The sequence below is a fragment of the Mustelus asterias genome, chromosome 16 (assembly GCF_964213995.1).
Source record: "Mustelus asterias chromosome 16, sMusAst1.hap1.1, whole genome shotgun sequence".
NCBI lineage: Eukaryota > Metazoa > Chordata > Chondrichthyes > Carcharhiniformes > Triakidae > Mustelus > Mustelus asterias.
Genome location: NC_135816.1, coordinates 88,103,180 through 88,116,374, shown reverse-complemented (window position 1 = coordinate 88,116,374; position 13,195 = coordinate 88,103,180). Strand labels below are relative to the sequence as shown.

At 45.9% G+C, this 13,195-nt stretch overlaps 1 protein-coding gene across 1 annotated transcript in view; it reads right to left on the bottom strand.

The window, feature by feature from the left end:
• LOC144505579 (uncharacterized) overlaps nt 1-13,195 on the bottom strand; it is a 50,894-nt gene that overhangs the window by 10,871 nt on the left and 26,828 nt on the right. The window contains exon 2 of the mRNA XM_078231699.1: nt 10,622-10,823. Within this exon, the coding sequence (XP_078087825.1) occupies nt 10,622-10,823 (202 nt within the window). The remainder of the gene's footprint in view (nt 1-10,621; nt 10,824-13,195) is intronic.

Here is a 13,195-nt window from a genome sequence, read left to right as displayed (position 1 = left end):
GTGGCGGTTGAGAGGAGCTCTGTGGGAAGCTCAGAACTAGAACGGGTGCAAGGGCAGTCAATTGGTTTGGGTTGGCAACCTGAACTGACAACCCCTAAGACTTAGTTCGGCTGTGGCTCATCACATCCACTGATCTGTGACTCTATAAGATGGGATTAGTGCGTCTTTAGAGGTAGTTATTGTCGCTGCAGACTCGATGGGCCGAATGGCCTTTTCTGCGCTATGTGACTCTCCCAGGTAGCTGCCTGCAGCTGATGCTGTCTGCTTGCAGACTGTTCAGATTTGACCTCGATTTTAATCTCGAACCATAGATTCATAACATCACAAAGATCAGTTTATTTCAATTCCATCAGCTGACTCCTTCCTATCATGTCCCCTGCTCAAACCTTCATAAATCCCGTTGCTCAAACCGGACCTAACTGTTCAAGTAATCAGCAAGGCCTTTCTCTGTTCTCCAGAACTCGAGGTCATTAAACTTTTGTTGCCTGTCACTGAACTCACACTAAGTTCCATGCCTCAAACTTTCCTTCTTCATCTCTCACTCACCATCATTCTCATGCATCCTGACCTACGTATTGTTCTCCATCCAGTTCAAGTAAAAAAATGTTGAATTATTTTGCTCTGTAATCTCTCCCACCTCCTGCAACCCTCGCGAACTTGGTCAACTCACCCAGTCTCTCCAATCCTCGCTATCTATGCAACATCCTCCAACTCCTACAATCTTGCATGTGTTTGTAAACTTCTCTAGGGTCTGCTGCTCTGTTTTTGTCTGTAACCTCTTCCAACTGCTGCAATCGCTTCTATCTCTGTAATGTCTATCAGCTCTTACAATCCTTCCTCAGTCTGATGCCACTATTCCCTGGCAATTATCTAGATATCTCTCGCTCTCATTCTTACTGCCCAACTCTATCTCTCCCTTCCTCGTCCTTGTCCCTTCCTCTCGCGTTCACCCCTCTCACATTCTTCTGCTCCTCCTTTGCATTCGGCTCGAAATTCACTTTCATACTTTACCACTCACTTATCGTCACTCTCTTGTTGCTCCCACGCTCTCTTCCATCTCTCTCCCCAACATATCCAGTCTCTCCCTCCCTCGCATCCACCAATCATTTCCACTCATTTTTCTTTCTCTTTCGCCCTCCATTTCTCAGTTTCTTGATCACCCTTCTGCTTCTCTCGTTTTCTTTCGTCTTAATCTCACCATATGTCTCTCCACTCTTAAGATCTTCCCTCAGTCAATCAACTCACGCCCGAACGGTGTTTAATGATACAGTGTTTCGGTTCTTATTCTACATCTGAAGGGCTGTTTAGTTTCCCTGGAAATTCTGATTGGACAAGATAAAATTGATTGAATCTTGAATTGCAACTTGATATACGTACCCATAAGTCATTGTTTGGGGCATTTTCAGGGGTTTTAATGTCTATCTAACCGTGTCCTGTATGTTTGGTGTGATTGATGTGACTGTGTAGAAGATGTTTTAGTCTGTATCTAGGCCCATGCTGTATCTGCTCTGGGAGCATTTGTTGTTGGCAATGTAGAGGGAGATTTAATCTTAATCTAACCTTGTATTTGGGAGTATACATTGGCAACAGGGGAGAGGGAACATTTCTCTTTATCTAACAACAGTAATGTACTGCCGTTGGATTGTTTGAAAGGGACTATGGAAAGGGAGCTTTATTCTACAGATAACCGACTGTAGTTCCCGTCCCGTGAGCATTTGACATGACACTGCAGACATACCTGTATTCTACGTTTAACCCCACATTCCTCCTCCTACAATTAACAGTAGAAGTCTAAGGAGCATTTTGTGAGCCGTGTAATGATAGTAGAACAATTGGTATAAAATGAATAGGGTTTTTCTGCAAGATGCTCCGAAACTCATTTTCATTCTGAAAGCTTCAAGACTTTTAATACAATTCTAAAGCGAAACATTCTATATGTTATCACATAAAAGATTATGACACAAGGTATATGCACACACCTGCTGCTCTGGTGGTTTGATGTAATTGCCTGGGCCAGGCAAGACAGTCGCTCGAAATAGATAATTATCAGCTTGTCAATCGGCAACTGGGGCAGCGGTTAGCCTCTCTGCCGCTGAACAAGGAGCTGCCGGTTCACCTCGCACCTTGGACGCTTCATGGCCATGGAAGGAGCATTCATCATACAGCCAACAGTTTGAGTGAAAAACCTGTAAAAGTGGGAGAGACTCCTGGTCAGGCACGAGTGATATGGAGCTTCTGGTAATAGTTTAACGGTTTGTTCCACGTAATACCTTGCTGTGGACAACATATCTGTCACTAATAGAGGCAGAGATTGGCAGAAAAGCTTATTATTCGCTTATTATTCAAAAATATACAGGTACGTTAACAGGTTATCCACTTTGACAAGGGGAGTTGAAGAGCAGAATTGCATTGACATGGAAGGATGAGGAAAATGTTCTGAGGGAGATTGGCTGCCCTTCTACATGTACCATAAAATGAAAACAAAATATAATTGGGAAGACAGCTCACTGGCTCAGTACTGAGAATAGAGCCACAGTCAGAGACTCAATACTGAGAATCGTGCCACACGGCCAGAGTGTCATCACTGGGAATAGTGCCACAGTCAGAGATTCAGTACTGAGTATGTTGCCACACAGTCTAATCTTCAGAACTTGGAAAAGTGCCACACAGTCAAAGGTTCCATGGTGAGAATGATGCCCCATGTCAATTCTCAGTGTCAATCCTGAGAAGAGGGTCAGACAGTGCGAGGTTCAGTACTGACATTCGTGCCACATAGTCAGAGGTTCATTACGGAGGATAGTGCCACACAGAAACTCAGTACTGAAAGTAGTGTCACTTGGTCAGAGGTTCAGAATTGACAATAGTGCCACACAGTCAGACGGTTGGTATTGCGAATAGTGCCACACAGTCAGAGGGTCGGTGCTGAAAATGTGCAACATAGTCAAAGGCTCGGTGTTGAGGGAATACACCACTGTCATGGGATCAGTACTGATGGTATCGTGCACTGTCAGAAGTTCAGTTTTGAGCGAGTGTTGCACTGTCAGAAGGACAGTACTGTGAAGAAGTTGTACTGTTGGAAGGTCAGTACTGGGGGAATGTTAGACAGTCAGGTTACCAGTACTGAGGGAGTGGTGCCCTGTCGGAGGATCAGTACCGAAGGAGTGCAGCACTGTCACAGGTATAGTGGTTTTTAACCACCGCACAAACAGTATAGATCAGTCTGGAGGGAGAGCTGCACTGAGGAGGGCTGCACTGTTTGTTTGTCAGAATTGAAGGATTGCAACATGGTCAGAGGGTGACACTGAGAGACCATTGCACTGTCGAAGCCGTTGAGGGATCGCTGCAGTTATGCAGGCTCAGTACTTTGGGGGTGCAGTAAATGTGGGCGGCAGTTCTGAGGTTGAATAGCATGTGGAGTTTCAGTGCTCTGGGTGAGAGGATCAGTAGTCCGGATGCTGCCTCAACGGCGGCTGGCGGGATAGGATTGGAGGGGGGCCATTCTATGAACCAGCCGCACGGCCTGATACATAGTTGCCACTACTCTCTACGCTGTCAGCCCATAGTTACTACTATTCTCTGCGGTCTCATGTACCATCGGTTCAGACGTGAAATCGAAATGCAGTCTGCCTTCTTAGATCAATGTAGGAGATCAACAGCCAAGGTGCAAGAAGAACAGGGGATTTCTCCACTGTGCCCTGGACCCAATAAGTATGTTTCAACCATTATCACTGAAAAGGATGGTGATAGGCTTATTATCAGAGTGTTGTGTCTGGAATTTTGCTGTGTGCAATCTGTTTGATTCGATTTCTAACTGGCAACAGTGATCCCACTTCAAATAAAATATCGTAAATTGCTCTAATGAACTTTGGGACGTCCAGAGACCGTGGCAGGTGCTATAGAAATTCAGATATTTCCCTTTCTGAACAGCTGCATTCCGTTCATTGTTTTATAGAAACCCTACAGTGCAGAAGGTCATTTGGCCCATCGAGTCTGCACCGACCACAATCCCACCCAGGCCCTACCCCCTTATCCCTACATATTTACCCGCTAATCCCTCTAACCTACGCATCTCAGGACACTAAGGGTCAATTTTAGCATGGCCAATCAACCTAACCCGCAGATCTTTGAACTGAGGAAGGAAACCGGAGCAATCGGAGGAAACCCACGCAGACACGAGGAGAATGTGCAAACTCCACACAGACAGTGACCCAAGCTGGGAATCGAACCCAGGTCCCTGGAGCTGTGAAGCAGCAAGCCTAACCACTGTGCTACCGTGCCGTCCCGGTGTAGGTAATATCACAGAGCTGTTAGGAAAGGGAAACACGAACATTCCCAGTGACAGTTTAGGAATGGCGATTTTGTTCACACTTAGCATCGTCTGTGCCTTTGAGTGGAACGTGCCTTTCTCCTTTTCAGTGACAGAAGTCATGGATTAGGAAGGTGTTATGGAAAGAGACTTAGATTGCAGAACGGAACAGTTGACATATTTTGCTGGCAGTCAGCGAGCAGGATTGAGGGCACGTGGGAAAATCCAGAGTGGTAACGCTCTCCACGGATCTGGATACAGGCAATTGCATTGAGGTTTAGATAGAGAGAAATATAACACGGGCCAGAATCCCAGGGAACAGTGCACAGAATTTGAACACTGTGACCCAGAGTGATGGAAAGTCTGGAATGAAGCTCGGTCAGGAGGAACATATGAATGGAGGCAAAGAATGAGGCTGAGACCGTCGAGAGAAAAACAAGAGAAAATTTCAATCATGGACTGAAGTCAAAATCTTCATCACGAAATAGAGTGAAAGAGAGAGAGTGAGAGCAAAAGAGGTGACAGAAAGAGTTGGGAGAGAGAGAGTTCAGAGTGAGTCAAGGAAGGAAGTCAATCATCACCAAGAACAATTTTCACCGGACCTTCGAAGACAAAAGTTCTGGAGTGGGTTTACTCTCCAGCGAACGCCAGAAACCTGAGCCTTGGAATGTGTGGGGGAGAGGTGACAGGGAAGGAAGCTGCATTTTCAGAAAAACAGGATGGAGGCAAGGCTTTAGATGCGTGTTTTAGAGGGAGAGATAGATAAACAAGACGGAGTGGAGCAAAGGTGGGAGGAATGGACTGAGAGGGTTCGGTGAAAGTGGAAACAGGGACGGGTCGTTTGAATGGCTATGAGAAATGGAGTGGTGAGTCGGGAAATGAGGACGCTTCCTATTACAGTCATGTAAGGAAAGGAATGGGAGATCTGATACAAACAGAGAAATGAGTTGAAATTCATACTGGAAAGACAGAGGAGTGCTTCATGTACAAAACACACCAACGTAATCGATTTATCACATATTACTCCCGATTATGATCTCTACCCAGTTCCTGAAATCCCTGTTGTATGTTCGACCTACCGTCGTCCACTTCATTGCCCCTACTTCCATTAAATCCCTCCCCACTACTCTTTTTCCATCACCCCAACCTGCTCCTCACAACTCCTCTCCTCCCTGTTATAATTCAGGTCAGAAACTCCAAAGTGTTTTATGAAGTCCGCCTGGATCTTATGTTTTGCAATTTCAATTTGGCGAGGGTAAGCATGAAATATTTCAGTTCAGGTATGATTCAACTGACCCACTAGGGACATTTTATCAAACAAAGTTTTCTTAAGAATTCAGTTAACATGCGCGGAATAAAAATAGCAATAGCCTTTCCCAAATGTCAACAAGAAAAAAAAATCAACCATGATATTTTGTGAACCATAACAGCTAAATACCGTTCCAACCAAACAGATTTCATAAGCAAAGCACTTGTCACAGGATTAGCACAGAAAATACGAATGCTCACGTCATTCTGAGACTTAGTCCTTTGGTTGGCTGTTGTGGTTCTCTTGATACACGCACAGACAAGTTTGGAGTCGGAACAGTTTTCCGAAACACTGGGGAGAGAGAGACTCTAGCTACAAGCAAGCAAAACACAAACAACAAGATTTTCTGGAGACCTGCTTCCATCTAGCCAGGAAAATTTACAATTTCAGGGAGAGAGAGAGAAGCACCGTTTTCCAGCCTAATGTCCAAACACCTTCTAAACTAAAACAGCATCCAAATTGAAAATGAAAGAACTCCTGTCACCTACACTGTCAATCATTCTCCCCTCTCCCCTAATAATGCAGGGTCAAAAACACATCCCAGAAAGCACCGGAGGCCCAGAGTAAAAAAAACAGAGCACCATTTAATCCGAAGCAGCAATAAAATGACTTTTACAAAGAACAAAGAACAATACAGCACCGGAGCAGACCCTTCGGCCCTCCAAGCCCGCGCCGCTCCCTGGTCCAAACTAGACCATTCTTTTGTATCCCTCCATTCCCACTCCGTTCATATGGCTGTCTCGATAAGTCTTAAACGTTCCCAGTGTGTCCGCCTCCACCACCTTGCCTAGCAGCGCATTCCAGGCCCCCACCACCCTCTGTGTAAAATATGTCCTTCTGATATCTGTGTTAAACCTCCCCCCCTTCACCTTGAACCTATGACCCTTCGTGAACGTCACCACCGACCTGGGGAAAAGCTTCCCACCGTTCACCCTATCTGTGCCTTTCATAATTTTATACACCTCTATTAAGTCTCCCCTCATCCTCCGTCTTTCCAGGGAGAAGAACCCCAGTTTACCCAATCTCTCCTCATACCTAAGCCCCTCCATACCAGGCAACATCCTGGTAAACCTCCTCTGTACTCTCTCCAAAGCCTCCACGTCCTTCTGGTAGTGTGGCGACCAGAACTGGACGCAGTATTCCAAATGCGGCCGAAAAAGTCTACATCTGCAACATCAGACCCCAACTTTTATACTCTATGCCCCGTCCTATAAAGGCAAGCATGCCATATGCCTTCTTCACCACCTTCTCCACCTGTGACATCACCTTCAAGGATCTGTGGACTTGCACACCCAGGTCCCTCTGCGTATCTACACTCTTTATGGTTCTGCCATTTGTCGTATAGCTCCTCCCTACATTATTTCTACCAAAATGCATCACTTCGCATTCATCAGGATTGAACTCCATCTGCCATTTCTCCACCCATCTAGCCACCTCCCCCTTTATCCCATGAGATCCAATCTTTTTCACCAGCCTACCATGAGGGACTTTGTCAAACGCTTTACAAAAGTCCATATAGACGACATCCACGGCCCTTCCCTCGTCAACCATTCTGGTCACTTCTTCAAAAAACTCCACCAGGTTAGTGAGGCATGACCTCCCTCTCACAAAACCATGCTGACTATCGTTAATGAGTTTATTCCTTTCTAAATGCGCATACATCCTATCTCTAAGAATCTTCTCCAACAACTTCCCAACCACGGACGTCAAGCTCACTGGCCTGTAATTACCCGGGTTATCCTTCCTACCCTTCTTAAATAACGGGACCACATTAGCTATCCTTCAATCCTCTTGGGACCTCACCTGCGTCGAGTGACGAGCCAAAGATTTGCGTCAGAGGCCCAGCGATTTCATCTCTCGTCTCCCTGAGCAGCCTTGGATAGATTCCATCAGGCCCTGGGGTTTTGTCAGTCTTTATATTCTCTAACAAACCTAACACTTTCTCCCTTGTAATGGAGATTTTCTCCAACGGTTCAACACTCCCCTCCGAGACACTCCCAGTCAACACACCCCTCTCCTTTGTGAATACCGACGCAAAGTATTCATTTAGGATCTCCCCTACTTCTTTGGGCTCCAAGCATAATTCCCCACTTTTGTCCCTGAGAGGTCCGATTTTTTCCCTGACAACCCATTTGTTCCTAACGTACGAATAAAATGCCTTGGGATTCTCCTTAATCCTGTCTGCCAAGAACATTTCTTGACCCCTTTTTGCTCTTCTAATTCCCCGTTTGAGTTCTCCCCTACTTTCTTTGTACTCCTCCAGAGCTCCCTCCGTTTTTAGCTGCCTGGACCTAACATATGCCTCTCTTTTCTTTTTGACCAGTCCCTCAATTTCGTGGTTATCCACGGTTCTCGAATCCTACCCTTCTTATCCTTCTTTTTTACAGGTACATGCCTGTCCTGTAGCCCTAACAACTGTTCCTTAAAAGACTCCCACATGCCAGATGTGGATTTACCCTCAAACAGCCTCTCCCAATCAAGAGCTGCCAATTTCTGCCTAATCCCACTAAAGTTAGCCTTCCCCCAATCCAACACCTTACCCTTGGGACACCACTCATCCTTTTCCATCACTATTCTAAAGCTAACAGAATTGTGGTCACTATTTGCCACATGTTCCCCGACCGAAACTTTGAAGACCTGACCGGGCTCATTCCCCAGTACGAGGTCTAGTATAGCCCCCTCTCTAGTCGGGCTATCTATATATTGTTCTAAAGAGCATTTTACAAATTCCTCCCCATTCAGAGTCCCAGCTCTCAGCGATTTCCAGTCTATACCAGGGAAATTGAAGTCTCCCACTACAACAACCCTATTTTTCCTGCACCTGTCCAGTATCTCCTGACATATCCGTTCTTCCACTTCCCCTGGGCTGTTGGGGGGCCTGTAGTACACCCCCAACATAGTGACTGCGCCCTTCCTGTTTCTAAGCTCCACCCAGTGTGACTCGTTACACGACCCCTCTAAATTGTCCTCCCTCTGCACCGCTGTAATCTGCTCTCTAACTAATACTGCTACTCCCCCATCTCTTTTGGCCCCTCCTCTGTCTCGCCTAAAACACGTGTACCTCGGAATATTCAGCTGCCAGTCCTGTCCCTCTTTCAACCAAGTCTCTGTCACCGCAACCACATCCAAATTCCTCGTGAGCATTAAGGCCCTAAGTTCGTCTGTCTTACCTGCTACACTCCTTGCTTTGAAGTATAAGCACTCCAGACCTCCAGGCCCAGTGAGGTCATCCTCCCCCAGAGTGCTCTTCTTCTTTGCCAGCCTTGTCCCAGCCCCATGCTCGTCCCCAGCCTCTACACTTGTAGACCTAATATTTTGATCCCCACCCCCCTGCCATACTATTTTAAACCCCCCCGAACTGCACCAGCAAATCTCCCAGCCAGGATATTCGTGCCCTTCCAACTTAGTTGTGACCCGTCCTTCTTGTACTTTTAGCAGACACCTCGGCAAACAATGAAAAAAACAAAGCTGCTTAGACTCGCCGTGAACATTATTTTAAAAAAAGATTATTAAAGGCACACTCATGTTTCATTCCTTCCCGACACCCTCGCCTCCTATCTTCAGCCCTCTATGCTTCACCCTTCCCCTTCATCCTCCTCCTCTCAACCCTCCTCTCGTCACTCCTGCTCAGTCGCCCCCCACTTTACTCTCGTCTAATCACTCCCCTCAACTCTCCTCTCCTCTTCCCTTTGCTCCTCTGTCTGCTCCTCTCCAGGCACTCTCAACTATATCTTCATCGCAACAACGGTACCCATCTTTGCTATTCACCTTCCCCTCCCTCTCTCTATGTATGTATATACGTGTGTGTGTGTATGATGTATATATGTCTGTATGCATGGATGTACGTATTATGTGTGTATCTATCTATCTGTCTTTCGATGTATGTATCTATGTATGTGTGTATCTATATATGTATATATATATATGTATGTATGCATGTGTTAGCGGGAGAGAATCTCGAAGAAATCACTCTATGCTGAGGGTTGGCCCTCGCATCGAATGGTCTTCTTCCACCTGTGGGGAGCTGGCCTCTGGTAAAGCCCAGCACATATCTCCACCGAACAAATGAAAAACATCCATTCTTACACATTTTTTAAACATCTACACAGCAAATCCTGGCTGGACACCATCGAATAATATCGATTATAGAATACACACATTATGTTACATAATCAATGAAATCAAAATTACGTAAGGTAGGTTTGTGCATAATCAGCTCGTGGTCTCATGGTTAATGATTCATGGCACCTCATTAGTGTTATCTCCTCTCCCCCATTTGGAGTCCTTGAGTCTACCATGCTCCTTGTTCTGTCGGCCTCCCTATCACTCTCTGTGAATGCCTTACCTAATCTTGCGTGTCTGATTTTCGTAAAGAAACAGGACCATCTACTCATACCAGTCACCATTATCCCTATGAATATTCTTCCTGTCCGCGGTAAATGTCTCCATTGTCTACACAAGCTCGTGTTCAGAGATGCGATGAACCCAGCTCATTGTGTTCAGGAATGTGGCTAACCCACCAAACAGCCATTTGCGTCTTTTAATATTCTGAGCATTTTTAATCTGTTCAGTCTTTTCTTTATGATCGTACAGTGGTTCTTAGATTACAGATTCACACAAATTCAGGTTTACACAGCATCGATCCCCAGAAATATACTTTTGTGCAGACACCCAAGCACGAGTGCTATTCCCACTAAAACTTCTCTCTAAACATTCCTTCAACATATAAATCTGTCTGTTCCATCCTTCCGTCCGTCCTTCCGTCCACCCATCCAACCATCCAACCATCTCTGTCTCTCTCTCTCCTTGTCCAGTTCTCGCCCCTTTCCTCCTCACCTTATTACTCATTTCATTCGTTGCTTATCTCTTTCCTCCCCTCTCCAAACTCCACTATCTTCCAGTCTACTCCCCTCTCCTCTTCAGTCCTGTATTCTGCTGTTTTACTCTCCTTTCCTCGCCTCTACCTTTTTTTCATCCTTGTCCTCAGCTCCTAATGCTGCCTTTACATCGGCTCTTTTTCTTTTCCATCCCTTCCTCACATCTTTTTTGTAATACTTTCATTCTTCGTGCAAACTTCTGGCATGGACAAACGTGGTTGTTCATCGGTAATTGTTGTTGTGAATGTAAGAGTAAGCCACCATCCTCAACACTGCAACCCATATGATGCTGCTCCACGGCCACAGCTTGTGGGAAGACCTTTTCAGGATTCTGAGCCAGCAACAGAGAAGTTAATGCCAAATAGGCAGTTTTGTGGATGCCTTGGACACATCTGTTGCCTTTGTGATTCTCGGTTAGCAGAGATTGTGCGATTAGAGGGGACGGTTAGTGGAGCCTCAGTGTTGTTTTGCAGTTCATCTTGACTGCGACAGCCAGTGAATTATTGGTGGATGGAATGAACGTCTAACTTGGTGAATGGGATGATATTGAATCGGACTGTCTTGTTTAGAACGGTGTCAATTTCCCTGAATGTTATTGGTGTTGCACTCATCAAGGCAAGTGAAGAATACTCCATCACATTTGTGACGGTTAGAATGTGAATCACTTCAAAGGGCACTGACATTTCCTCTCACTTCCATTTTTAAGCAGAAGATAACCAGTGCCATATTATTCCGACCACCACATTTTCTGTAATCCGATTTATTCGAATAATTCCAGAGCAAAATCGAGTTGAACTAACTCCAAAGTTTAGTTCATTGCACGCATGCAAAAAACCGTGAAAAGAACGCCCGAATCTTCTCCCTCTGTACTCATAACAGAAAGGGCCGTATAGAGAATAGGAGGTTTCACAGGAGAGAGTCTTTCGAGAAAATAAATATTATTTCACGTGAAATCCCGAGTCCAGAAAAAAATTCCAATGAGGAGTTTTTGCTTGAAAGTCGGCCGACTGAGAACCACGACTCAAACTTGCGGATTTCCGGTGACGCCACAAGATGAAGTAGGCAAAGAGAGATAAATCAGTGTTGTAGGTGATTCTACAGTTTCCGACTGGGTTAGATGGAGGTCCATTTTTCAGATTGGCCATGACCTGCTTGGCTGTGGTTTGCCAGTCAAATGTTACACAGCAGATCGGACGGCACAGTGGCACAGTGATCATCACTGCGCCAGAGACCCGGGTTCGATTCCACACTTGGATGACTGTCTGAGCGGAGACTGCGCATCACCCCGGTCTCTGCGGTCATTTCCTCCCGGTGCTCCCGTTTCCTCCTACAGTCCGAAAGGAGTGCTGGTTAGGAGCATTGGCCATTCTAAATTCTCCCTCAGTGTGCCCGAACAGGCACAGGAGTGTGGCGACTAGGGATTTTCACAGTCATTTAATTGGAGTGTTAATGTAAGCCTACTTGTGACACTAATAAATAAACTATAAACTGGAGCTCACAGCTTCTAAAGGCGACACGAAGCTGTTCAACAAGCTAGAGTCTTAGCGCAGGTGAACTTGCAACGTCATAAACAAAGGATGTTGATCCAGTGTGTGGCAATGTCCTTTGTAGCGCAGACTGATAACATCTGACCCATTATTAAAAGAGGCGTTATTTCTGATGGCCTCTTGTCTGCGAATTCATTGTCTCCATCGACTTAAATACCCGCAAGCTAGATTTTTGAAATGCAACTGGCCTTCTGGTAGCTCCCTTTAAAATTGGTGTCTGCAGACCCAGGTGAACTGGTAGAAGCTGCCAAAGAACAATGAACAAAGAACAATACAGCACAGGAACAGGCCCTTCGGCCCTCCAAGCCCGCGCCGCTCCCTGGTCCAAACTAGACCATTCTTTTGTATCCCTCCATTCCCACTCCATTCATGTGGCTATCTAGATACGTCTTAAACGTTCCCAGTGTGTCCGCCTCCACCACCTTGCCCGGCAGCGCATTCCAGGCCCCCACCACCCTCTGTGTAAAATACGTCCTTCTGATATCCTTGTTAAATCTTCCCCCATTCATCTTGAACCTATGACCCCTCGTGAAGGTAATCACCGACCTGGGGAAAAGCTTCCCACCGTTCATCCTATCTATGCCTATCATAATTTTATACACCTCTAGTAGGTCACCCCTTATCCTCCGTCTTTCCAGTGAGAACAACCCCAGTTTACCCAATCCCTCCTCATAACTAAGCCCTTCCATACCAGGCAACATCCTGGTAAACCTCCTCTGCACTCCCTCTAAAGCCTCCACGTCCTTCTGGTATTGTGGCGACCAGAACTGGACGCAGTATTCCAAATGCGGCCGAACCAACGTTCGATACAACTGCAACATCAGACCCCAACTTTTATACTCTATGAACCGTCCTATAAAGGCAAGGATGCCATATGTCTTATTCACTACCTTCTCCACCTGTGATGTCACCTTCAAGGATATGTGGACTTGCACACCAGGTCCCTCTGCGTATCTACACCCTTTATAGTTCTGCCATTTATCGTTTAGCTCCCCCTTCGTTAGTTCTGCCAAAATGCATCACTTCGCATTCATCTGGATTGAACTCCAGCTGCCATTTCTTTGCCCAAATTTCCAGCCTATCTATATCCTTCTGTGGCCGCTGACAATGTTGCTCACTATCTGCAAGTCCAGCCATTTTCGTGTCGTCCGCAAAC